This window comes from Acanthisitta chloris, unplaced genomic scaffold, assembly GCF_000695815.1.
Source record: "Acanthisitta chloris isolate BGI_N310 unplaced genomic scaffold, ASM69581v1 scaffold14762, whole genome shotgun sequence".
NCBI classification, from domain to species: domain Eukaryota; kingdom Metazoa; phylum Chordata; class Aves; order Passeriformes; family Acanthisittidae; genus Acanthisitta; species Acanthisitta chloris.
Genome location: NW_008662336.1, coordinates 49165 through 73318, shown reverse-complemented (window position 1 = coordinate 73318; position 24154 = coordinate 49165). Strand labels below are relative to the sequence as shown.

General features: G+C 39.7%; 1 protein-coding gene across 1 annotated transcript in view; it reads right to left on the bottom strand.

Annotated features, from left to right (window-relative positions):
- LOC103798313 (histone demethylase UTY-like) overlaps window positions 1-24154 on the bottom strand; it is a gene marked incomplete at both ends in the record, with an annotated part of 46447 nt that overhangs the window by 5865 nt on the left and 16428 nt on the right. The window contains one exon of the mRNA XM_009070565.1: window positions 1799-1857. Within this exon, the coding sequence (XP_009068813.1) occupies window positions 1799-1857 (59 nt within the window). The remainder of the gene's footprint in view (window positions 1-1798; window positions 1858-24154) is intronic.

The window sequence follows — 24154 nt, the reverse complement described above, 5'->3', positions numbered from 1 at the left end:
GTAGACCCAACCACCTGAAACCTGGGAAATACTTGACAAAGCAATATCTGCAGGGTGTGTATTTAAATTCTACCCTCCTGACGGAGATTTCTACTTTCAAATTATATCCCTCCTTGACTTTCCATTGAAGGAGTTTCCCAAGCAGAAACTCCAAACACTGCCAGTTTCCCAGGAGAAATCTCAGTCTGCCTTACAGAAGCGTCAGGATGCAGCAGTGCAAACAGACTGGACTGGCTTTGAGGTTATTCTAAACATGTCAGAAGCAGAGACAATAGTCCTAGGTATCTTGGAGTCTAGATACTGAATAGATGACTACTGTGCTTTAGCAAGAATTGCTGTACATGGGCTGAGAAGTTCCACTCAGAGATGTCCAATTTTCCTCAGGCAGTGTCCACCTTTACCCGTGAGGAAGGTTAGGAAAAGGATCTGGATCATCTCTTGCATGTATTTGGCTTTCTTCAGGGTCAATGCTGAAGGAGTGAGTTTTCCATAACATTCAGCTTCTACAGCTGGTAAGGAATCCTTGGAGTGAGGAGCCTCAGGGCAATGAGCCTAAACAAGGCAATAAGGAGCACTGGTCTCAGCCTCCTGAAAGGTGTTGTGTCTTCTCACAGACATTGTCCAGCATAAGAGTCACTGAAAACACTGCAGACTGGCCTTGGAGCAGCACAGCTGGTCCACTGGGATCCAGAGAGTGTTATTAAAGCTGTTTTAGGACATGTACAAGACATGGCATTCATTTCACCACTATCAACAAAGATAAAAAATCCAAGATAAAAAAACCCACGTCCTGAGCTCATAATTTAACCAACTTATCTTCATTTGAAGAATAAAATATTTACATTATGCAGAGGAAAGCAAAAATCTTTTGTCTTACAGATATACAGAAACACTTTACTGAGGTTTGAGGGAGAAATCCTGGTTTTTCCAAACCATCAGTTGGTGGTCACTTGCAGCCTCCATAACTGCAGTCATGCTTAGCTCAGTAAGACAAAGAAACTTCTTAGCAATCAACCAGTAGTTAAGTCACACATAGCTGTACTAACAGTTTCCATACTGAGTGTGAAGAGGCACTGACTTAAAACTGCACCATTCTGATTTTTTTTCCAATGACACCTACTCAGGAATAAGCCTCAAAGAAAACCTGAGGACTCTTCAACAGAACCCAAGTGACTGAGAACATTACCTTCACCACTCTAATCACTAAGAAAGCAAAACCAAAACCCCAACTGAAAACCAACCCCCATACCCAAGAGCATCTTCTCTCAGTCCCCAAAGCCCTGACAGAAATGACAACTCTTCTTTTAATCAGAGTTTTTACATCAGTTTTGAACACTCCAATTCAAGTCTGAGCGTTTTGCTTCTCACATCCAAAACTTTCAGAGGATACAGCTATGTAAAAATTACTGACTACCAAAGCAAAAAGAAAACAAGCTGACTGATACTTCTTTTCCAAGAAAGGTTTTTCTAAACCTGCTTTCCAACAAACACAGGCTACAAACTATGGATAATGGCAATTCACAAAAGCCTGTTGAGTCATTCCGCTCCATCTCCCTTGCTGAATCGTGTTACAGGGAGCTAAAATTCTCCTCTAAGTGCTTTCCTTTCCAAGCAACTGCTGTGGTTGTCACAAGTAGGTTACAGTAAGTTAGATATGTGAGCCAGAACAGTAACAGCTGCAAACATCACATCCGTAATAAAACCAAAATTAAACTATCGACGTTCACACTGAAGGTGAAATATTCACACCCAACAAAACTCCACACAATCCTGACACTGTCAGCGTGTTCCAACTTACCATTGAAAGGCATTGTAATGGAAGTAGACCAAACCAAGGCCATATAAAAAGGCAGCATTCTGTAAAGGGAAAAAAAAATATGTTTAAAACCCAGGTAAGACAACCACAGGCTGTAAGATTGAGTTTCCCATATTTTATCCATCCTTTGACATTCTATTTCCATTATAAAATAAGCATACTTAAAATTCACCTTGAACAGCAAGAACCAAACAGATGGAATGAAAAGATAGGTAGACATTAAAAAAAAAAAAAAAAAAAGTGATTCTCCATGATCACAAAAAAAGGGTTATTTTTGGAGGTAAAGTAACAATAACATTCAAGTGCTTTTACATCAGAGAAACCAATGTGCTTTGTTCTATTTGTACAACAGCAGGGAAGGAAATGATGGACTAGAAATCTTTGGCAATTTAATATAATATAAAAAAAATTTATGACCAAACACTATTTCATCGTCACAATAATTTATACTCACAGAAAAATAGACAAAGCTACACCCCCTAATTTCAGTGTCTAATGTAGAACATTAGTTAAATGAATCTGAAAATATGCTTAAGGAAATTTCACTTCTCTGAATGCCAAAAAAAACCCCAAACCATCAGCTTCAAATCTATGACAATCACATTTCTTCATCATTAATCAAATTCCTATTTTCTCACTCCCCATTTTCCATAAGGGGAAAAATCAAACCAAAACAACAAAACCCATTCTCCTTCTGGAAACCCATTTTCCCTTCATTTCCTTTCCACAGAAACTACCATTTACTTCTGAAGTGAAATCACTAATGGCATTTAATGAATGTTTAACCACCCAGTTATACAAATAATTATTACATATTTCCTAAATTAGGAAAAATAAACAAATTGCTTTTTCTTTTGCAAAGTTATGCCACGGCACAGTTGTTTTCTATTTAGCAGAGCTATTCCATTATTTACAGGAGTCAACACTGTACATGCTGCCTATGGCACATTTTTAGGCTTTTCCTATATATAATTCTGATTCTGACAGACCAAGTATACATCCCAAAGCCCTGACACACAGAATCATGGAATCATCAAGGTTGGACAAGACCTTTAAGAGTATAAAGTCCAACACAGACAAGAGCTGGAATTTCCACTGCTGAAGACCGCACTTCAAGGTAATCCCTCTTCCACTTTTACTTCTCTAATGAGCCAAATTTCTAAGAAATTCTACAAAAGGAATCCTAAGTTATGCCTTAAACTCAATGGTTATAACCAAATTTCTCAATTCAAAAAGCAGCATTCATTGGAAACAGTATGACAACTTCATTATCCCTCATTTGCATCTTCTAAATGCAAATTAAACCCAGGGGAAATGGCAAAGATCCTTTCATGAATACAGCTGGATCATAGCTTCAGCAATGGACAGCTTCCAAGAAAATGCTGTGGTATGACCAGATACTATGGCAATCAGAGCACTGGAAGATGTTAACGAGGAGTGGAGGGGGAAGTGCATAAACAATAGATCACACTTTAATACAGCCATAAAACCACATTCCTGTTTAATTGATCAAAACCACAACATGGGCATCGCAAAGATGCAAGATCTCCAATTCCATACCCTGTGTGTTTTCTGCTTTCCAAGCATGTTCTGGCAACAACAGACTAAGAAGAAGGCAGACTCAAAAGCTGAGCATATGCAATGCCTTGATTTCAAAGCTATTTTAAATGAACAAGTAAGATGGAAAGATTTTCATGTGTGCAACATGGAATCCTACAAAACACAGCACACACCCAGGAACATTTGCTGTGTTTGGGTCAGGCTCGTCTGTAGAACGGAACATAACAAAACTGTCCAGTGTCCCCACCAAAATCCCTCAACCACAGTCTAGATCATTGTAAAGACTGAGAACAGTAGTGCTAAGAAAAATCCTCCATTACTACTCTGCAAAATTCAAACAAAAATATGCCAGACAACTAAAACCTCCTCAGTCTGCAAAGAATTTAATTTCCTCTTATGAAACCTATTAGAATTCACAATCTGAGCAAGCTACAGTTTCAGAATCATCTCCCTGATACTCTGATCCTAAGGGTTAATAACCAACAGGCACCACAGAGCCGAGACACAGGTGATTTTGTCCAAATGTGATTTATGTATCGAGTTCACATCAAGATTTTAGATGGTCCTCACACCACTAAAATACAAACAGACCATCACTGCTCTGTCCCTTGTTCTGTGTGACTTTCTCATTCTTCTCCCATTCTCCATTAGCCTTACAAAGCTCTTGAGACTGACCTTAAAAATATGTTAAGCTGCCACTGTCTTCTCCAAAAACACAGGGCAAGATTTAAGTCTGTAAGACTTCAAATGTAAAGGTGAAAACTCTGAAATGTCAGTGTGGATTGTAAATTTATCTGTCCTGAAATACTACAGCTCTAACCACACGTGACACCATTAGTGCTGCTTGTTGGTAATACTAAGACCAATCGAAGACTAAAACTCATCTTTTAATCTGCACTTGAACCTGGACAGGAGATATTACAGTGTTCCAATGTATGCCAGTACTTTCCCATAAATAATTAGAGGCAAGATGCAAATAAAGTTCATTACTTTAGCAGAATACTATCAAGTTCAAACACAACCAAATTCCAACTGGTAACAGTCAATACAAGAGGCTTGAACAGCTTAATGCAGATGAGGACAAAGCAGGATCATTACTTACAATTTTTGTCTACAACATGTCCTTTTTCTTAAAATCCTAAGAATCTGTGACTCTCTTTACCAGGAACACTCTCCATCTTACAAAATCTGTTTTCAGTTGGCTCTGTTACTTCTATTTGACAAGCTTCCCACAATGAATATCCATTCCATGTGTTCCAGTAAAGATTACTCTTATAATTTAGCCCCTGCTATAAATAGCTGGTAAGGTAGAATTTAAACCAAATTTTCTCCTTTCCAAACATTTTTCAGTAAGAAGTAGGAAATAAAATTATCTTATTACAATCCTTTCTTTGAACTTCTTAACAACCCCACAATTTATGAAGACCTTATGGTAGCCAAACTCATTCTTTGGCTACTACTAATTTGTGTTATTAGATCTCTCTTTTCACTAGAATCTAGGAGAAAAACTAGAGCCAATCTATGAGAAAAACTAGAGCCAATCTAGGAGAAAAACTAGAGTCAAACTCATTCTTTGGCTACTACTAATTTGTGTTATTAGATCTCTCTTTTCACTAAAATCTAGGAGAAAAAGGCTGCAAACTGCAACAGACTATGCCTCAAATCTGAGGTGCAATGTTTGGATCTTTTCATTCTACAGCCGAGCTCCTTTAAAGCAGACAAATTAGAAATGCAATTTCCAAGCTGACATCATTTACATCTTCTATGAAATACCAAAAAACGTTCAAATGTTTCATACCAACCACTAGATGGCTCAAATACCTCTTTCCATTTTACACACTTACGCAACTTCAGAAAATTGTCGAATTTATATTATGTATTCTGCTACTTACATGCACCATTTAATGCTGAGCAACAGTTCAATTCTATTTTACAGAATCTATTATGCCACACTAGTTTATCAACAGATAACTCGGAAGACAAAATATAATCTCTGTGCACCTTTTTATATAACTCACACGAATAAGCATCTTGAAGACTTTGCTGTTGTGTCTCTTTAAAGCAATCGAGAAAAAACAGGCCAAAATTAACCAATGAGGAAGACTCCACCCATCTCACAGACCTTCTGTTTAACCCAAACAACTGGTTTAGAGGACTCCACCCATCTCACAGGCCTTCTATACTAAGCCAAATAAGTAGTTTATACCCTCTTTGAAGCAGCAGATGGAAACAGATCCCCCAACATTTCTTGTGTTCTGTTCTCAAGCTGTTTCACGCTAAGTCAACACACAAAGCCTTTTCTCCATCTTCAAGGGTGCAGACAGTGTGGAACAGCAAGATGCCACATCAGCCCATCACAGTGACACTTACCTATAAACACAGGGCCAGAAAAACACACCTGTCCTGTGTAACAAGTGACCACCCTCCCATTCAGACCACAAAAAGCCATTCTGGACCCAACCTACCAATGTATGGCTACAACATCTGGGCCCAGATGCTTTTCACCAGTAACATGTTTATCTGCCACATTCAGTTGAGATCGTGGTACCAACTCTAAATTTGTGTTTTATAAACACAAGAATTAACTAAGAAGCTTTGCTTATAAATGAGATCTGTTTGACAGGTACTTGCAGAGAGTAGAAAAAGACATTAAAGACTCAAAGCAGTCTCAGGGCAGCATCCAGCCAGGCAATTGAGAAATGAAAAGGAACAGTTTTTTGCCATAGTTTCACAGCACTGCTGATTCAGAAACACTCCCAAACACTGCCTCTCATTTGTGCTGACACAATCATTTTTAGAGTACTACAGCCAACTGGATGCCAGAACTGAACTGAGTTATTAATATCCAGAAAAAAAAGGATTTTTTAACTGGATCAGTTTCCCAAACCAGCTCATTGTGTAGCCCCCCATAAACAACAGCATTAGCACAAGTGAAGGATTGGAATATAAGTAAAAGCTCTTTAAGCCTACTGCTGCTAGCAAAATGTGTATCAAACCTACAATGACACTTCAAACACTACTTAAGTCCCCTAAGCCACATATAAATGTTTGATGTGAGAAAAATCAGCAACTGTGGGTCGGAATCAGATGGATAAAAACATGAAGTAACAACACAGCCTCCTGTCAACCTTCTTCATGCAGGTCCTTAACCAATGAGACATGTAGGCAAATTCACCATTTCTTACAGAATCACAGAATGAATCATAAATCAGCCAGGCTGGAAGAGACCTCAAAGATCATCGAGTCCAACCCTACCGTGGTCACTAGACCATGGCACTAAGTGCCACATCCAGTCTCAGCTTGAAAACCTCCCGGGATGGTGAATCCACCACCTCCCTGGGCAGCACATTCCAATGCCTGAGCACTCTCTCTGTCAAAAATCTCTTCCTAATATCCAACCTAACCCTCCCCTGGCAGCGCTTGAGTCTGTGCCCTCTTGTCCTGCTGCTGGTTGCCTGGGAGGAGAGACCAACCCCCACCTGACTACACCCTTCTGTCAGGGAGTTACAGAGGGTGATAAGGTCTCCCCTGAGCCTCCTCTTCTCCAGGCTGAACCCCCCCAGCTCCCTCAGCCTCTCCTCATAGGACTTCCAGCAATCCATGCAAATATCCCAAAGGCAGGTGTGAAGAGGATGATGCCAGACTCCCTTCACTGGAGCCCAGCAACAGGAAGATGAGCAATGGCCATAAACTGAAACACAAGACACTCCACCTCAACAGGAGGAAGAACTTCTTTACACTGAGGGTGGCAGAGCCCTGGAACAGACTGTCCAGGGAGGTCACACAGTCTCCCTCCGTGGAGACATTCAAAACCCACCTGGACATGTTCCTGTGTCACCTGCTCTAGGCGACCCTGCCTTGGGAGGAGGTTGGACTACGTGGTCTCCAGAAGTCCCAGCGGAAACTATTCTGGGATTCTGTGACTCTCTGGGACTCCCTGGCACAGAGCCAAACATAGGTAAAAAAAGAGTTGATAATATTTGGACAGAAATTCGAGTGCATCCCACCATACCACACAATAAAACAGGGGAACCAAAGTCCCCATGTAGTTGGTTAGTGGGAGTCTGAAGAAAAACAATGAAAAAATATGAACTTCAGCACCCTTATGAGAGACCAGTGAGTGCTTTTCTACTGACAGGAATCAAAAAGTCTTGGATGACATGTTAAAATTGCTTCCAGCAGGGTCTGAACACCCGTTCCTCAGCTGCACCTGCAGCCCAGCCCACGTCACACCAGGCTGCACGAGACACACGTGGGCACGTGGCCACTGCTCCTCAGAAAACCCAACCAGGAAAACAAGGCTTTACTGTCTACGTCGCATCCCGTGGTCACAGGGTCTCTCAGCCACCTGTTCTCAGCAAAAGAACAGTTTTTGTGTTTCAATGTGTGAATATGTTTATTTCTTTACTGAAATAAATGAAAGATGAAGTTTTGACACTATGGTGCCTAATCCTTCGTCCTGACACTACTCAACACGTAGTAACAGCTCCCTGGAGAGGATGTACCACATAAAAAATTCCACTTGGGCTCCTGTGCATAAACAGCTCAATGCCTTTGGGAGCTGACAGGCTCTAGCACAGAGATGGGAAGTGTTAGAAGGAAGAGGGAAGGGTTCAAATAAAACTTGTTTAGCTTTGTACAAACATGAAGAAGAGAGTTACCTATCTACATGTTCTGCACATTCCCATCACCTGCACAAATCCTGAGACCCCTGTAAGGGGAGTACTGCAGATTGACATTGTTGGCTTTGGCTTCTTTGAGAAATTTTATAGTATCTGAAAAACCAGTAGGTTTTTACAGGATCTTTAAAATATAGCTGTCTCTAACATGCCTGACCCTTCTTCTTGAGCAACAATCACAACAGTCAAAAATTTGTTACTGGGTGTATGTCTGCATCCCAGCAGGCCTGGGAAGGCAATTATTATGTAAGTCATTATTCCTATGACAAATATATTCCAATGTATGTAGTACCTTGGTAAATAAATACAGTGTAATTCAAGAAACATTAATAATTTCAAAACCCCTTGAGTAAATAGTGTGTGCCACAGCCACTTTATAGGGAGTACTGTCGTATGAAAGACAAAATGATAGCATGACGTTAAGAACCTCAAATGCTCTTAATGATAGAATCTATGCAATTTCTTAATTGGGTATTTTTTTATTCGTAAGCAAACCTAGGTCCCCTGGCAAAAGGGAATACTGATCAACTCGTGTACCTCCAGGTTTGTCACCTGAACAAAGAGCCAAGTAAATATCTGAGTTGTGATCGTTCTATGGGTATCTGACTTATCAGCCTTCCATTGAAGCCTGTAAAACTTCACTTGCTGTAAACACCTTCATTTTTCATTTGATACAAATATTTCCAACATTTTAAGTATTTTTACAGAAAACAATGCTTTTCTGAAACAAATCAACACAGGTGTTGTGCAATGCACAACGATTAAATTCACCTTGACAGGCATTTTACAGAGATGATTCATCTAACCAAATTCACTACTCTCCCTACAGATTCCCTGAATGCTGTTCACAATCACAAAGTTTCTAATTTATTTTGTATGATACATGATTTAAAAAAAACCACAACTCCTGACTCCAACCCAAAAGCCCCATTTGATACTGGATGCTTTAAAATTTACCCAGCGTGTCCAACGTTTGCACAAAAAGAGATGATCTCTCATCTCAGAGATTATGTCTCTAGAGATCATCTAGTTCAACCCTCTGATCAAGGAAAGGCCAACTAGAGCAAGTTTTCAAGGATAATCTAGCTGGGTTTTGACTGCCTGCAAGGACTCAGGCTCTGCAAACTTTCTGGGCAATGTCCCCATTTTGTTCAATCACCTTCACAATTTAAAATAAACATTTTCATGTGTTTAAAAGGAGTTTTATTTTCCATTCGTGCCTGCTGCCTTTCCTTCTTCCACTAGGCACCACCAGGACAACTCTGGCTCTGTCTTCATTACTCTCTGCCTTCGTGTTCTCTGCAGCCTTGCTGGAGGTGAACTCTATCCCATACTGCAGGTCATTAACCCAAGAAGCTGAAGAGCACTGACCCCACTATCAACTCGTACGGTAAACCACCAGTGGTTGGTCTCCAGCTGGACTTTGTGATGCTGTCCTGGTTTTGGCAGGGATAGAGTTCATTTTCTTGGCAGCTGGCACAGTGCTGTGCTTTGGATTTAGGATGAGAACAGTGTTGATACACACAGATATTTTACTTGTTGCTGAGTGGTTCTCGCTCTGAGTCAAGACTTTTCAGCTTCCCGTGCTCTGCCAGGGAAGTGCTGCACAGAAGCTAGGAGGAAGCAGGGCAGAGATAGCTGGTTACTTCCAGTGACGTGCCTGCTCTGAGTATGCCTGGAAACAGTTTGTAAGACAATTTGTTCTATCACCTTCACAAGGATGGAGGTGAAGTTGACTGGCCTGCAGTTCCCTGGACCCTCCTTCTTGTCCTTCTTGAAGACAGGAGTGGCATTTGCTTTCTTGCAGGCCTCAGCAACCTTCCATGAGCTTTCTAGGATAATTGAGAGGAGTCTCACAGTGACAGAGATCAGCTCCCTCAGCACTCATTGATGGATCCCATCAGGACCTATGAACTTGCAGATACCCTGTTTGTTTAAATGTTCCCAAACCTGCAGGTCTTCCTGTGTCCAGAGACTTGCCCACTGGTCTCAAGAGTCTTGGAATCCTGAAGTTGAGTCCTACCAGTAAAGACCAAGGCAAAGAAGACTAATATTAAGTCCCTTGGTGTTTTCCATATCCTTTGTTACCTGCTCCACTCAGCAGTAGACTTGAAAATTCTTTCCTCTTCCTTTTGTTGCTGATACATTTGTAGAAGATCTCTTGTGGCCCTTCACATACCTCTCCAAATTTCAACTCCACGTGGGCTCTGGCTTTCCTTTTGCAGTCCCTGAATGCTTGGATGATGTCTCTGTATTTTTCCTGAGTCATCTTTCCTTGCTGCTGCCTCCTGTATGTTTCCTTTTTATGCCTGAGTTTTGTCAGAAGGTGGGCCCAAATATTGATTAGCATAAGCAAATTAAACACAGAACTTATCTTCTCAACCTCTGTTTTTCTTTGATGAGTACTTCTCTTACTTCATGCTTATTAAAGGGTTTGGCTTTTCTCTTTCTTAGCTTGACATGCTGACCTGACAAAAGTTATTAGATCTCTTCACAGATGTCTTCAATCCAAGTGGGGGAATTAATGTCGGTTCATGTATACACACAAACATTACTGAAACATCTTTTTTGAGAGATGACATTTGGACAGTTTATTGAAATGCTTTATTCCATTTTATATGGTAAGTGATCATCATTATTTATACCCATAGTCCTCATAACGTTTTATGAAACAGAACTACTAGTATCAAATTTTATGTCCTCGATTCAGCATTTTTCCAACCCTTTCCAGCAAAGATAGGAATCCCACCGAGCTGACAAGTAGCCCCATTATTTCCCTGTCAGTTTCTCACTGCTGGAGAATCACTAGTGTTGGAAAAAAAGCCTTACTATCATTAATTACACAGCTGCTCTACCTGAGGCACTCAACAGAATACGGGAGCAGACAAGCTGAATACACCAAGGCATGATCGACTACCAAGAGATTCAAATACACACAAACAAATCAGCAAAAACCAAGGGAAATCAATCACAAAAATTAAATGGCACAACTCTGCATGGTTGTTCCCAGTGAATCTCAAGCCACGTTGTGCTGGGCAGTAACAAGAACCAAGTGGAATCTGGAACTCTGCTTAATGGAAAAATTGCAAGCTTAATTTTTAACCAAGTCCCCTAAGAATGCTGTTGCTGCTTTTATGTTGTTCTTTCCAGCTGAGTAACTCTTGAACCTGTTAGCTGCCTTCAAATGAATTCTAGAGAAAGCAAGACATCTAAAGGATTAAAAACTTGAGCAACTTCACTGAAAATACCTGTTGGATAGAAAAAAGGAGCCCCAAAACCAAGGCCTAGTTTCAGAGAGTACATAGAGCTTAATTCCTCTCTCCTCTTTGGGAAGAGACACTTAGCTCACCAGCACAGCTTTAAATCAAGCATGTTCCTTTCCTGCTCAGAGCTGCCACAGGAAACAAGATGCCATTCAGGATGCTTCGCTAGGAAAACTAGAGGAATTTCAGCTTGTGTGTGCTTAAGTGGGAGAAGAAAGGATAGGAGGTGTGAATGGACAACAGACAGCAGCTCATCACTGCCCAAGCTTCATTAGCTCCAGCATAAAAACAGTTTGTTCTGTAAACTGCAAACTGAACAAAATCCCACATTTGGAACAAAATTCAAAGTATCAGCTTTGGATAAAAATACATCTCACTGGTTGCTTCAATTTTGACTCAATTTTTACATCTGAACACCTGAAAATTGAAAATGTTACCAGCACGTTTTGTGGTCTATATTTTACGTACTATATCGAAAATTAAAACAAGAATGTGCCAATTTTTTTCCAGGTTTAAGTACTGAAATGCGAGCTCATGGATTAATGGTTGCTAGTTAGAGATCAATCAGTTATTACTGAAAATGACTGTCCAATTAAGACCGTAGTTGGTTAAGTAGTGATCACTAATTGGCATTCTAATTGGTGATTTGCTGTTTTATTTGTTAGAATGCAGGAATACTTGAGCTGGGGTAGCAGAGCCAAGGCAGCAGGCCCACACGCCAGGCAGCTGGGGGAGCAGAGCAGATGGCCAGCAGCCAAGAGCAGAGCAGAGCAGCTGGGCAGCCCACCAACCATTCCCACAGAGCATTTCCATTCCATCAAATCATCCTTTCCAACACAAAACCATACATCAGTCAATTTTCGGCCCACTCTGTGAATATATATACTAGTGAGCTTAAGGGCCTGCAATTTCTAAAGGCAAAACAAAGAAAAAACCCACCAAAACACAAACAAGCCAAACAACAGAACATTTCTTTCACTCTCCCCCATTTCTGCTCTTTCTTCATCGGCTCCAGAGCTCGGCTTGATTTCCCTCACTAATCCTTCTTCTTCTTACAACTATATCCCTGCTGCTGTATCTGACTTTACTTAATTACTTCTGTCAACAGTTTAACTTCTGAGAAATTAACTCTGAAAAACTGTGAATTGAAACACGACGACTGTCCTGATCAGGAACCGAAACATTTTTAAATCCACTAGTGTCTCCTCGGCTCTGACCATTCCCTTTTCCTAGAGGTAAGAAACCTTTCAAAGTTGGCAGATTTAAAATCTTTTCCTCTGGGGCAGTTTATTCCTAAACTCAGTTGCTCATGCAGTCAGCTGACAGCCTGGAGGAGGAGGGAGAGGACAAGAGGACAAATTAACCAACGCCACACTACAGGGACCTTCTCCTCTTCTGTTAGTTCAACATCCTTTGCAAGTCTCTCGGGATCTCTTATTTAAAAATACCTTACTAAGCTGAGTTCCACAAATTAATTTTGTTTTAAGTGCTGCTCAGTGTGAGTGGATACCTACTTACTCTTGCCAAAGTCAGCAGAATCCCTTCCTAACCCATACACGTGGTAGGTGCTGATTCACCCTCCCTCCTGTCTCTCTCCTCTGCAAACAGTTCTTGGATATGCTTTTATCATTTATCTGAAATTTCATTCTGCTGTTCTATGTTTGAGAGAAGGATGACTAGATTCTAGCAAAATGTCATGTTGTCACTATACTTATCTCTTATATAAGACTATGCTTTCCAGGACAGGCTCCTATATTAGTCTTGATTAAACTTAATATTGTTTGGGCTTCTAAGTTTTGCTTCATACTCTCTACTTTTTCTGATACTCAGGTCAGTTTCCTTAAGACCACAAGCAATGAGAGGGTGAAAACAAACACACTAAAATCCTATTTAAAAACCTCAACATGCCACATGAAATTCCACTTGTTATCTTAATTCTCAAAAATCTTTTTCTACATTTGTACCGGTCAACATACAAAATTTATCTCTATTTTAGAATAGCAATATTCACTTTCACTAAATCACCAAAGAATTAAATATTTAATGCCAGCCCCACATTTATAACTCTCCCATGACACTCTCTAATATACACCAATTTACATCTATTCTCTTAGACCAAAGCTGGTTCCCCTCGACTAAGAGCAATTTTTTATCTCTTCAGAGAACATTAAAGACTGGTTCAACACATATCCTATATGCTACTTCCCATCTCTTCTCAATACATGATTCCTCTCTGGTGTAATCTGCATCTCTCCACCTTCTTATTTATAGTACCAGTTGCAAAAAGAGACTTTACAGCTTTCTTACACTTTCTTTTGAGGTCCAGTTATCTATTATAATGGGATTTCCATAAACAGCTTCATCTTTTCATTGCAGATATCAAAGATGAAGGAAATCACACCCACAGAAAGACAAGGATAGGTCGAAGGCATGAAGACAATGATGTGGTCATCATCTTGTGACCACCTGGCAGATCTCAGAATGGGCAGACACACACATCCTACCTGGAAATTATCAATGCTCCTTACAGTAATTTACTTAACAAAAGATGAAACCTCAAGGGTACAGGAGAATGAGTACTAAAATGGGAAGACTGTGGGAATTAATTAAAGGTACCTAAGTATTGCTCTGCTAGGAAGAACTCTCACCATGAAATACAAAAAATTTACTCCACAGCCACTGAAAGCCTGCTCTGAGAGACAAGGAGCCTAAAAAGGTCTGTTCAAGATCAGTATCATGGAAAAGGGAAGAACACTAACTCACTTTCTCAAAGTTCCAATTAGTGCTTGATGTCTTGCAGAAGCATTTAAGAAGTTTCATGCCAACACTTCCCTCTTTTGAACATGTTTTCAACATTACATTTGATCCTGTTCTTAAACACATCCACTTTAGGATGTGCTTTAGGAAGTCCAGGCCGTATTTGTTTAATGCAGGAATTAAATATTTGATTCTCTATCAACTGGCAGATATGTTCTACCTCTCAATGTCTCTTAACACTTCACAGAATTCTAGCTATGCCTCTCAAGCATTTTTTACACCTGTTTAGTGCCTTCACTGTGTGCCTGGCCTCCACTTAATACTTTTCAGGGCTAAAATTCAGATCCTCTTAAGTAGAAAAAAGAGAAATCTCAGGCTAACAACCTGTTTCAGCCTTCCCCAAACCCCCTAGAGAATTCTGATGTCTGTGCAATGTGCATGAGGTCAAAGGAATGAAGAGAAAATCCTACTTCATTTACCTTCATTTAAGTGATGTGGGAGTTTATCGAGGATTTTGAGTAACTTGGCTTTGTGAGATCCATGTCTAAGACTCTATTAAACACAGCCACCCACCTCTCATTCTCTGTTTCTAAAAGCAAACTCCACCAGAGTGCCTCAGCACAAGAGGTAGGCTTCTGCATTTAGATGGGCTGATAGTCCACACCAACAAGCTGCTTTTCATCTCACACTTGGCTGACACGAGACAGAGACAGGAAACTTTGGTGTTACACGTCCAGCAAACACTAGAATTAGTAAAACCATTGAACAGTGGCTTTTAACAAAAAATCCAAAAATATCAGTTGTGCTCCTTTAGAGACATTTTTTATACTGTGTTTCCAATCTCACTTAATAATCATTCTGAGGTCAAGACAACTTGCTTCCCGTGGCAGCACTCATCTGGGTTTATTTTGAACGCAGAAGTGACATTTGGCATGTTTGCTTCAGTTTGCTCTTTACTGAAAGCTCAGGTCAGCAAAAACACCAGCAAGTAGTTCCTACAGATTCTCTTTCTATGTAAGACAGTACTACAGCCACCGTGAGCGAGGAAAGGCTCCAAGGAATGTGTCTGACAACAAGGCACAGGGAAGAAAGTTTCGGGAAGAAAAAGGCTGACATTCCTCTGCAAGACATCCTATCTGAGTGTGAAATGGAAGTGCCTTCAAGATAAGCTTTTCTGATGTGTTTCAGACAGATAGAGGGCTCTGTTTGCCCAGATTTTGAGATCAGAAACAGAATTAAGACAGGGTTATAATGCTCAGTTTCAAACTAGAGAGATGATTTCATTTATGCTACTGTATTTCTATGAATTTCAGAGGGAGAGAACAGGATAAAGTACACTGAAATTCTCAAACTCTTGTATAGCTCCACAGAGTAATTCTGCTCTAGACAACTTCCAATGATTGCACTCAATCAGAAAATCATCCTTCCTGTCCAAAAGATAAAGACATGTCACTAAAAGGGAAACAGAACTCCGAGTAGGAGATCCTGGAGGGAACAGCAGGCTATCATCACTTCAGGAGCAACACAACTTCTAAAATGCTGCTGTTTCAACATCTAAGCATAACTTCATTCACTTTTCCATCATTATTTTAAGCCCTTCCCTCCCAACCTCCAGGGATTTGTGATTCAGAAGTTTCTACAGCCAGACAAAATGTCTTTGTATTGAATTGTTCTTAATGGATTTTCTTCCCTGAATTCTTTCAGCTGCTTTTGGAAACCATTAAAACATCGCAATCCTACAGCATTCTCCAAAACTAATGCAGCTTCCCATACAGCTCACTGGTGATACAAAACCTTCTGGCACACACAGTCAGCATGAATTCCACAGAATCAGAGGTTGGAAGAGACCTTTACCATCAAGTCCAACCGTTAACCTGTCACTCCACTGCATTTCCTGTAGGAGTTGACAATCACCATCAGCACTAGACTTGTTTAAGGAGATTCCTTCTCTCTCACACTATGACCTTTCAACCCTTAGCTATGATTCAGAATTATAATCAGTTTATCATCATCTTCCCTTCCCAAAGCTGTACCCTCCTTCCTTTTCTTCCTTCCTTCCCTGATTCCTCCCTCCCACCTCTCCATCCTGTTTGATGCATCCCCCGTTGTACAGTGTTTACCAGAACTGCAATCAGATATTTTAACTTCACTTGTTTTCAGAAAAAAGTTCACAAGTTCTGATTCCATCATTGAGATGGCTAGGAATGGATCTGTGTCTGATCCAAACAATCCACCTCCTTCCTTTTCTTCCTTCCTTCCCTGATTCCTCCCTCCCACCTCTCCATCCTGTTTGATGCATCCCCCGTTGTACAGTGTTTACCAGAACTGCAATCAGATATTTTAACTTCACTTGTTTTCAGAAAAAAGTTCACAAGTTCTGATTCCATCATTGAGATGGCTAGGAATGGATCTGTGTCTGATCCAAACAATCCAAATGGATCTGTGTCTGATCCAAACAATCAGAATCTGACAGTGCGTGAAATAATGGATCTGTGTCTGATCCAAACAATCAGAATCTGACAGGGAAATGCGTGAAATGAATCCCAGTAATCTTTGGGAAGAGAGGAAAACAATATCTGAAATACTTTCAGACAACAGGTTAGCATCAGTGTAGTTACAGTGTCAGGTAATAACAGCTTTATTGCTGCTTTTTTGATGACCCTGAAAATTAGAAAAAAGAGGCTAAACAATGTGAACAATGTTTGCAATAAGAAAAACAGTAAGTAAAACCTAATCCAGGCAATAAGAAAAGTACTAAGAAAAACAGAATCTGGAAAGAAAAACTGAATTAGGAAAAAAACCAAAGGAAAAATAGCTCCATTTATTTTGGCTAGTAATACCAGACAAAATTTAATTGAGGAACTTTTTGGACTTGCAGAACAAAGCTGAGGCCGGTAAAGAAAACACAATAAAAGATCATTAACTGACTGTTATTTCTCCCTTATCTGAGACACAGGATCTCTCATTCGTCCCATTCCTCTGACAAACACTTTGAGAAAAATGACACAGCATGAGGAATAGAAGTTAGGAGTTCCAAGCTACCCTCACAACCTGGAAGATATACCTTGTACAAAACAATATGACACAGTGACTTATTAATTAGTGCCAAATGAATCAAACACAGCATAACAGAGAGGTGGCTGAGGGTGAATAGCTGCTATCATCCCATCTTCCTCCAAATGCCTGTAAATCTCTGTCTACCTACTACAGAACAGGAATAGATGATTAGCTACAGGTTTTCTAGGTAGCTGCTGACCTTCTGAGCAAACATTTCAAAACACTTCTGCTGGAAATTAAACTCAAAGGCTTTGTTTGTTTGCTGTTAGGTTGCTTTAGCATTTGAATCAAGTCAGCAACGAGGCTGGTGAAGGGACTGGAGCACAAGTGCCATGAGGAGAGGCTGAGGGAGCTGGGGGTGTTCAGCCTGGAGAAGAGGAGGCTCAGGGGAGACCTTAGCACCCTCTCCAACTCAGGTGGGGGTTGGTCTCTTCTCCCAGGCAACCAGCAGCAGGACAAGGCGGCACAGACTCAAGCTCTGCCAGGGGAGGGTTAGGTTGGATATTAGGAAGAGATTTTTGACAGAGAGAGTGCTCAGGCATTGGAATGTGCTGCCCAGGGAGGTGGTGGATTCACCATCCCTGGAGGTTTTCAAGCTGAGACTGGATGTGGCACTTAGTGCCATGGTCTAATAACAAAGGTAGGGTTGGACTCGATGATCTTTGAGGTCTTTTCCAACCTGGTTGATTATACGAATGTCCAGTGTTTCTTCAGCATCTGATCTTGGCCTCATGGAGAGCACTTGGTGTTTCAGCACAAACCTCACTTGGTGCACCCCACAAGGGCAAGCACCCACCAGAGATCCCTTCTTGCTCCACCTTTATGCAAGTGCAAATGAGAAGCAGAACTGATTTCTATTTCTCCTCTAAATACCCATCACTCTAAGGCTGCTGCAGACAGCAGAGTCATGCTCAAATACTAATCTGAAACCATGTTGAATTATTTGTCTTCTCTTCAAAGCATGAACTTATTTGCCTCACACAAGCTACTCATAAGCTCTTTGAGACCCCAAACTCTTTCACCCCATCTTCCCACCTGCTGCCTCCTCCATCTATTTGTACTAGATCCACTCACACTTCAACCACTCCTCTCCCACCCACCCCCACCCCACGAAAGAGGCTGAATCTGTATCCCTCAGAAAAGGAGGAAACCATGCAGCACAACACTTAATTAGGTATATGCTTCAAAGAGTATCAAAAAAATTAGAACTAAAATGCCAGTTCTGAAGAGAGCAAACTCAAAATTTGCAAAATAAGTTCTTCATTTCGAAAACTTAGCAAATACTTCATCCTTTAAAGAATGAACCTTAAAACGTGAAAGATTAATTTCTGAGGAAATGCCACTCTTTAATGACACATAGTATCTACTTACAGATAGAAGAGGAATCTACAAACGTGAAAAATAGGGTGATGTGTTTTGTTTTAACCTTCTCCATGCAACAAACAAGCGATCACAGAGTACCAAGTGCCCAAACCACTGCTGTGGCTTCTACAAACAGAATACTTTTGAAAAAGCATGACATGCATTGCCAATATAGTTGTTTATACTTAAAAAAAATAAAGAAACAGTCGGTCATTCAGTGTTATCAACATTCAAATATTATTCCTGCCTAGTGAAGTGTCCTCAGTTCGAGTCAGAACATTCTACTTGGCTACATACACCTCTCTCTGAGCAATCTGAATTGATGAGTTTCTCCACTGCCACACTTCAGTGTGTCTAATATTTCAGCATCCTACGTCCTCAGCCCAGGGACTGAAGAAAAGAAGCAGCTATTATTCTAAATACTAGGAGATGAATGATGACAGGTTTTTTATTCTGCACAAAGGAAACTTCTGCAGTAGGAGAATTCAACATGCATAAAAAGCTTTTCTGAAGAGACTTTTCTATCAATCCTGATGATACTTAGGTTATCTCCACCCAGAATGTTTAGATTTCTAGAGAGAGACCACACATACAGGGGGCCAAGAAGAGTGTTCCTGCTTAATTTTCAGGGTTAGAAAATGTTAGAAAATGTTATGGACATTGTTTGAAAGCAGATTACATGTCCAGGGCGAGGGAGAGTCTTTCCTCTGAGATTCTGTTTTGCCTCCTCCTCCTCCTCCTGACTCCAGCACAGTTTCCCCCCAAGCACATTCATTCTTCTCTTACCATTAACATTCTGAGTATATTACAGATCTGTCAGAGTTCTGAGTTCTTATAAATCCATTGATTAGAAGGGATAAGTGGCTTAATGAATGAATGTACACTGAAAAAAAAACAAACCAGGACTGCAGACACTGAAATTGTATTTTTTCTAATTCAGCACAAATGCAAAGTATTTCTAATCAAACAGCAACACAGAGGCTCCCTATAAAGATCTGATGCCTGCTGTGACCCAAACAGGTACATGGTTTATATGTGCAGAGGAGGATTCTTTTGTTTTGTTGATACCAGTTAATAGAAAGAGACATAAAAAAAGAAGCTATTTATAAAATTTATTGTGAGGTCAAAGGGAACATGTCAAAATTTATTACTTAAATTTGCCAGGCTCATTCTTTTTAAGATTTCACACCCACTCTTGATTCCTTTCAAGGAGAGGGAGTACACCCTCCTGTCATAATTTCATTAGATAAATCATCTAATAAGAGAGTTAATTATTACATCCTTGCACAGTTTTCCTGTACAAGAAATTGGACATGCTGCATTATTTGCCTGCATTAACAACAGCAAAAAACAGTATCTGCTTCTTTCTCTGTCATGGCACTACCTAAGAATTCTCAGTGCTTTGGCTGACACAGGGACAGAATTTTAGACATCCCTCCCCCAAATGCACAAAATCCAAACATGTAACTCTGAAGATTTATTACCCTGCAAGAAATATCTGGCTAAATGTATATTCTTTTCTAAATTAGATCAGTTGTGCTTTGCTCTAATTAAACAGCATGAAATAACAGATTTTCTCCTTAGCCTTTCAAGGTGGTATTCGTTTAACAACGCTTTACAACAAAAAGTACACTCCTTTCAGCTTTTCTGCTTCAGTGATTTACAAGAATTGACATTTATTTTTAGCATCCAATATTAAAAGATCTTCTTCTGAAACCCAAATACAGGTATTAATTTGCTTTATTTTTCTGTGCCTTTTAAAGATGACAAAGTGTTACTGGTGACACAATCATCGCTACCTTTCCTGCATTCCAGAGTTTCCCTTTATTTATTAATAACTATTTCTGAAATATTTTGCAAGCATATACATAGCTCTTTTACCCTTAAGAGACAGAATTCCAGTCTCCATAAACACAGCTTGCATTTAAGAATCCCAATTTTTTTAACATCACAGAGTAATCACACGAACTGATCACACCTATGGGATGCTGAGATAAGCCCATTTACAGCGTTACCAGAGCTACTGAGCATCAGGATACAGAAAGAGATTTTATGGTGCACAATTCATATACTTAGCTCTTCAGTTTAGCAGTCTCCATACTCCAAATTTCTCTTGGGCCTTGTTGTTTTAACGACTTTTCCATCCCTTCAGGCATCTTCTATCTGCTGTGACATACTGAAGGGACAAGTTCACGATCCAAACGTATTCATAACGTTTTTAAATCTTTACAATTGGATGATGCTGTATCTGCATTTTTTCTTTTTGTTTTGCCAGTATGCCTCACAATCAAAATGAAAAGTTTTCACTAGCACTGCACCCCCAAAAACTAAACACTATGGAAAATATGCTCTAGTGTATTTTTCATCAGCAGGTCAATAAAAGAATTTGTCCAACTGCTAAATCCTTTGTTACTGCGAACCCCTTTATTTTGTGACAGAAAATTGTTATCTCCAGCTGCAGTAACAACTACATACATTGGAAATCTTTGTTGTTTAATTACTAAGAGAAGTGTTTCTGTTATCTTAACTCACTCCTCCCCTTGCCATGGGCTCTGCAGCAAGGTCAGGACAGAAAGTTCCTTTGATCAGTTGAAGCCCCACTGCTGGAATTTCCCCCACTCTAAACATACCAAATGTTCATTATCTACTTATCTAGACCCAAGGAATCCTGAGTGTTTCACACACTACCATCTCCTGCCTTCCTCAGAACAGAGCACATCCAGGTCCTTTAGTGGAGAATGATACTGTGCTCCTCACCTGAGCAGTTACTGTCTTCCTTGGATTTCTTTTTCCTTCTGCTTTTTTTCCTGCCTGGTGAATTTCTGACACAGAGGTTGCTGCTAGGGAGAAAGCCTCAGTTCAGATCTCCCACAACCCACTCTGGTATTATTCTATATATACACCTTCCTCCCTTCTCCCCATATGCTCTTAGCCTTTAAGTTTGTTCTAAGTTCTCTCATTTTCTTTACATTTCAATTCTCAGCAGGACCACGATTTTCCTTCCCCTACTGCCTGTGACTCTTCCTCTAGCCCCATTTTCCTTTTCCTTATACTATTTGTTCAGTCTCACCTGGTTTTACAGGTTTTTTCTCTCTTCAGCCTCCCTTCTCCCCTTTTATTCTTCCTTTTTTTCTGGACATGAGAGCTTCTCATCCTGATTTTGACGCTGTATGAGATTCAGACTGTATTTCCAGACTGCTTTCCACAACACTGAAATTTTCTCCTGAAAATGCTTATCCCACTAAATCCCATAAAAATGCTTCTGTCTCCATTATGATGACCCACTCTCATTAGTATTTAAGCATTAGGACAATTCAAACTTACCTCTACTTTTCATTTGCTGTTCCATAACATATATCACAGTCTACAATATCAGAGAATCATTAAGGTTGGAAAAGACCTCTGAGATCATGAAGTCCAACCTATAGGTCTTGAAACCTAATTAGTCTAAGCAACCTAATAGGTCTTGAAAATACTGTTTGGCTGTTGTATTTCATACCTTCTCAGAACATAACCAGAATGTCTTAATCAGAATCCTTTAAGTGAGAGGACTGGAATAAAAAAACCTGTCATTTTAGTCCAAAGTACAGAACCTCATGTGCCTCACTGACCAGAATATTGCCAGACAGAAGTAAAGAGCATCTTCTTAGTCTCTCCCTTCTCAATGCCTTCCAGAGTTGCTGAATCTTTATTCAATTTCTGGTTTTATTTTTCACTTTCTGATACTCCATTTCCTCTTTCTATTCCCTTCTCACCCCATCATCTGAATTTGCAAATATATTCTGAACTTCAGGTTTTCACCTCATCCATCTTTAGGTCATTACATATCTGCCAGTTCCTTCTGCAGTGTCCTTAACCTCAGCAAATTTCACCTTCAGTGAGGAAGTTTGAAACTTGCTTTCCTGATTGAGTCTTCTCAATGCTTCTCTGATTGTCTCCTCTGATCAAAGGGACTTTGTTTCTGTCTTTCTGCTTTTCCTGTTCAGACCCTGTGTTGCTGTGTGGCAATTATTGATATGAAAGGCTTTGTGGGTCATTTTAAAATGTTGTTCTCTGAGGACCCTTAAGGAGAAATTTCTCTCTTTATATGTGATATCCACTCTCTTAAAAAAAAAGTTTCCAAAACCTAAAGGACTTGAATGAAAAGCAGTGAAAGAAAATCATCCTACTTCCTTCTCCAACTTCCAGTGGTGTTTGCTCCAGTAAATCCCACTGATCTATACCGCTGTACTGTTTCAATTAATCCAAGCATTTATATCTAATTAACAAAATAATGGAAGTTTTGATAAATTCTGCCTAAAACACTACTTGGGTTTTTGAGTTTACTGCAAAAAATAAAACAGTTGTGAGTCAATGAAGTGGAAAATTGCTGTCTTATAAAAGATCCTCTAAGGTGCGAAATGTTCTGTTATTTGCTGTTATCAGTATGTCTAGTAATTGCTTTTTGTCCAACTATTTATAAAGGGAGAAACAGACTTACAGTCTGCAGGAAAAAAGAGACAGTGGAACATACAAAATTAAAGCATTAAATGCTTTTTTAATGGTTTTCCTATTTTACAGAATCAAGAAAATATACCCAAAACGTCATTTTACCTAACAAACCAGAAAAAGTACAGGGAAGCTGCACAAAAAAATTAAAACAAGCAACAGGTCACATTTGATAACTAACACTTATGGTTTGTCACTTTAAGACTTTGGAGAAAAAAAAAAAAAAAAAAAAGACTTGCTACTAATTACAGGAGTTTTAGGCATAAGGTTTAGAAACTTCTACGTAAGTTTAATTATAGAACAGCATTGTAAAAAGTCACCTGGTACTAAAATACACTAGGCATTTTCCTTCCACATTTGGCTTTCCAAGGAGAATTTTAGGTGGGTTTTTGTTTTGTTATTGTTTTTTAATACCTCCATATGGCTTTGGATTCTCCTCTGTTTTATCAAGACTATCTAAGAAATACGAGAGGAGAGTCTGTTATTTGCATACATATAGCCAAAAATTAAATTTCCAAGAATCATTTATTTTAGAAAACTATCAAGAAGGTCTGAGGTAAATGCTTGAACTCAGTCAGTAGTTCTTAGATCCAGTAACCCTGGGCAGGGAGTACTAAACAGAAGCTTTCCAGAACTAGATCAATACCTTATCCTGCTGCAAAACCATGGGATTTATTTCCCCTCATTCAATTTCTCTATTTTTTTTTTACATCTAGACCAGCCTTGCAACTGTATATTCAGTTTGCACCATATTTGTAGCCAGATGTTCTTGAAATCTATTGGAACAGAGAAAAGTTTCTTTGAAAGTCCTCCTTGGGAGTTTACCAAACCTCTTTGATGGTGTCACCCTGACCACAGAAATGAAACCTTTATTAAAAAGAAAGGTAATTAGGACCATTTTCATACCATGCTAAAGAGTTCCTGACAGATTTACTTTTCTTCTAGGCAACTTTCCAGCCAAAGTCAACAGCTAACAAGAAGTCTATATCTGAATTCATGTTGGAGGATATAACTCACTAATTAAGTGTTCCTTAAACAGTTCAAGGAACGTTCAGACTTTCTGCCTGATCCACTCCAAGCACTTCTCTATAAAGGGATACTACAGTTGAGTATAACTGAACTGAAGTTCCTTTTGCTTCTCAGCCATCCTCAATCTAAGTTCTAGCATGACA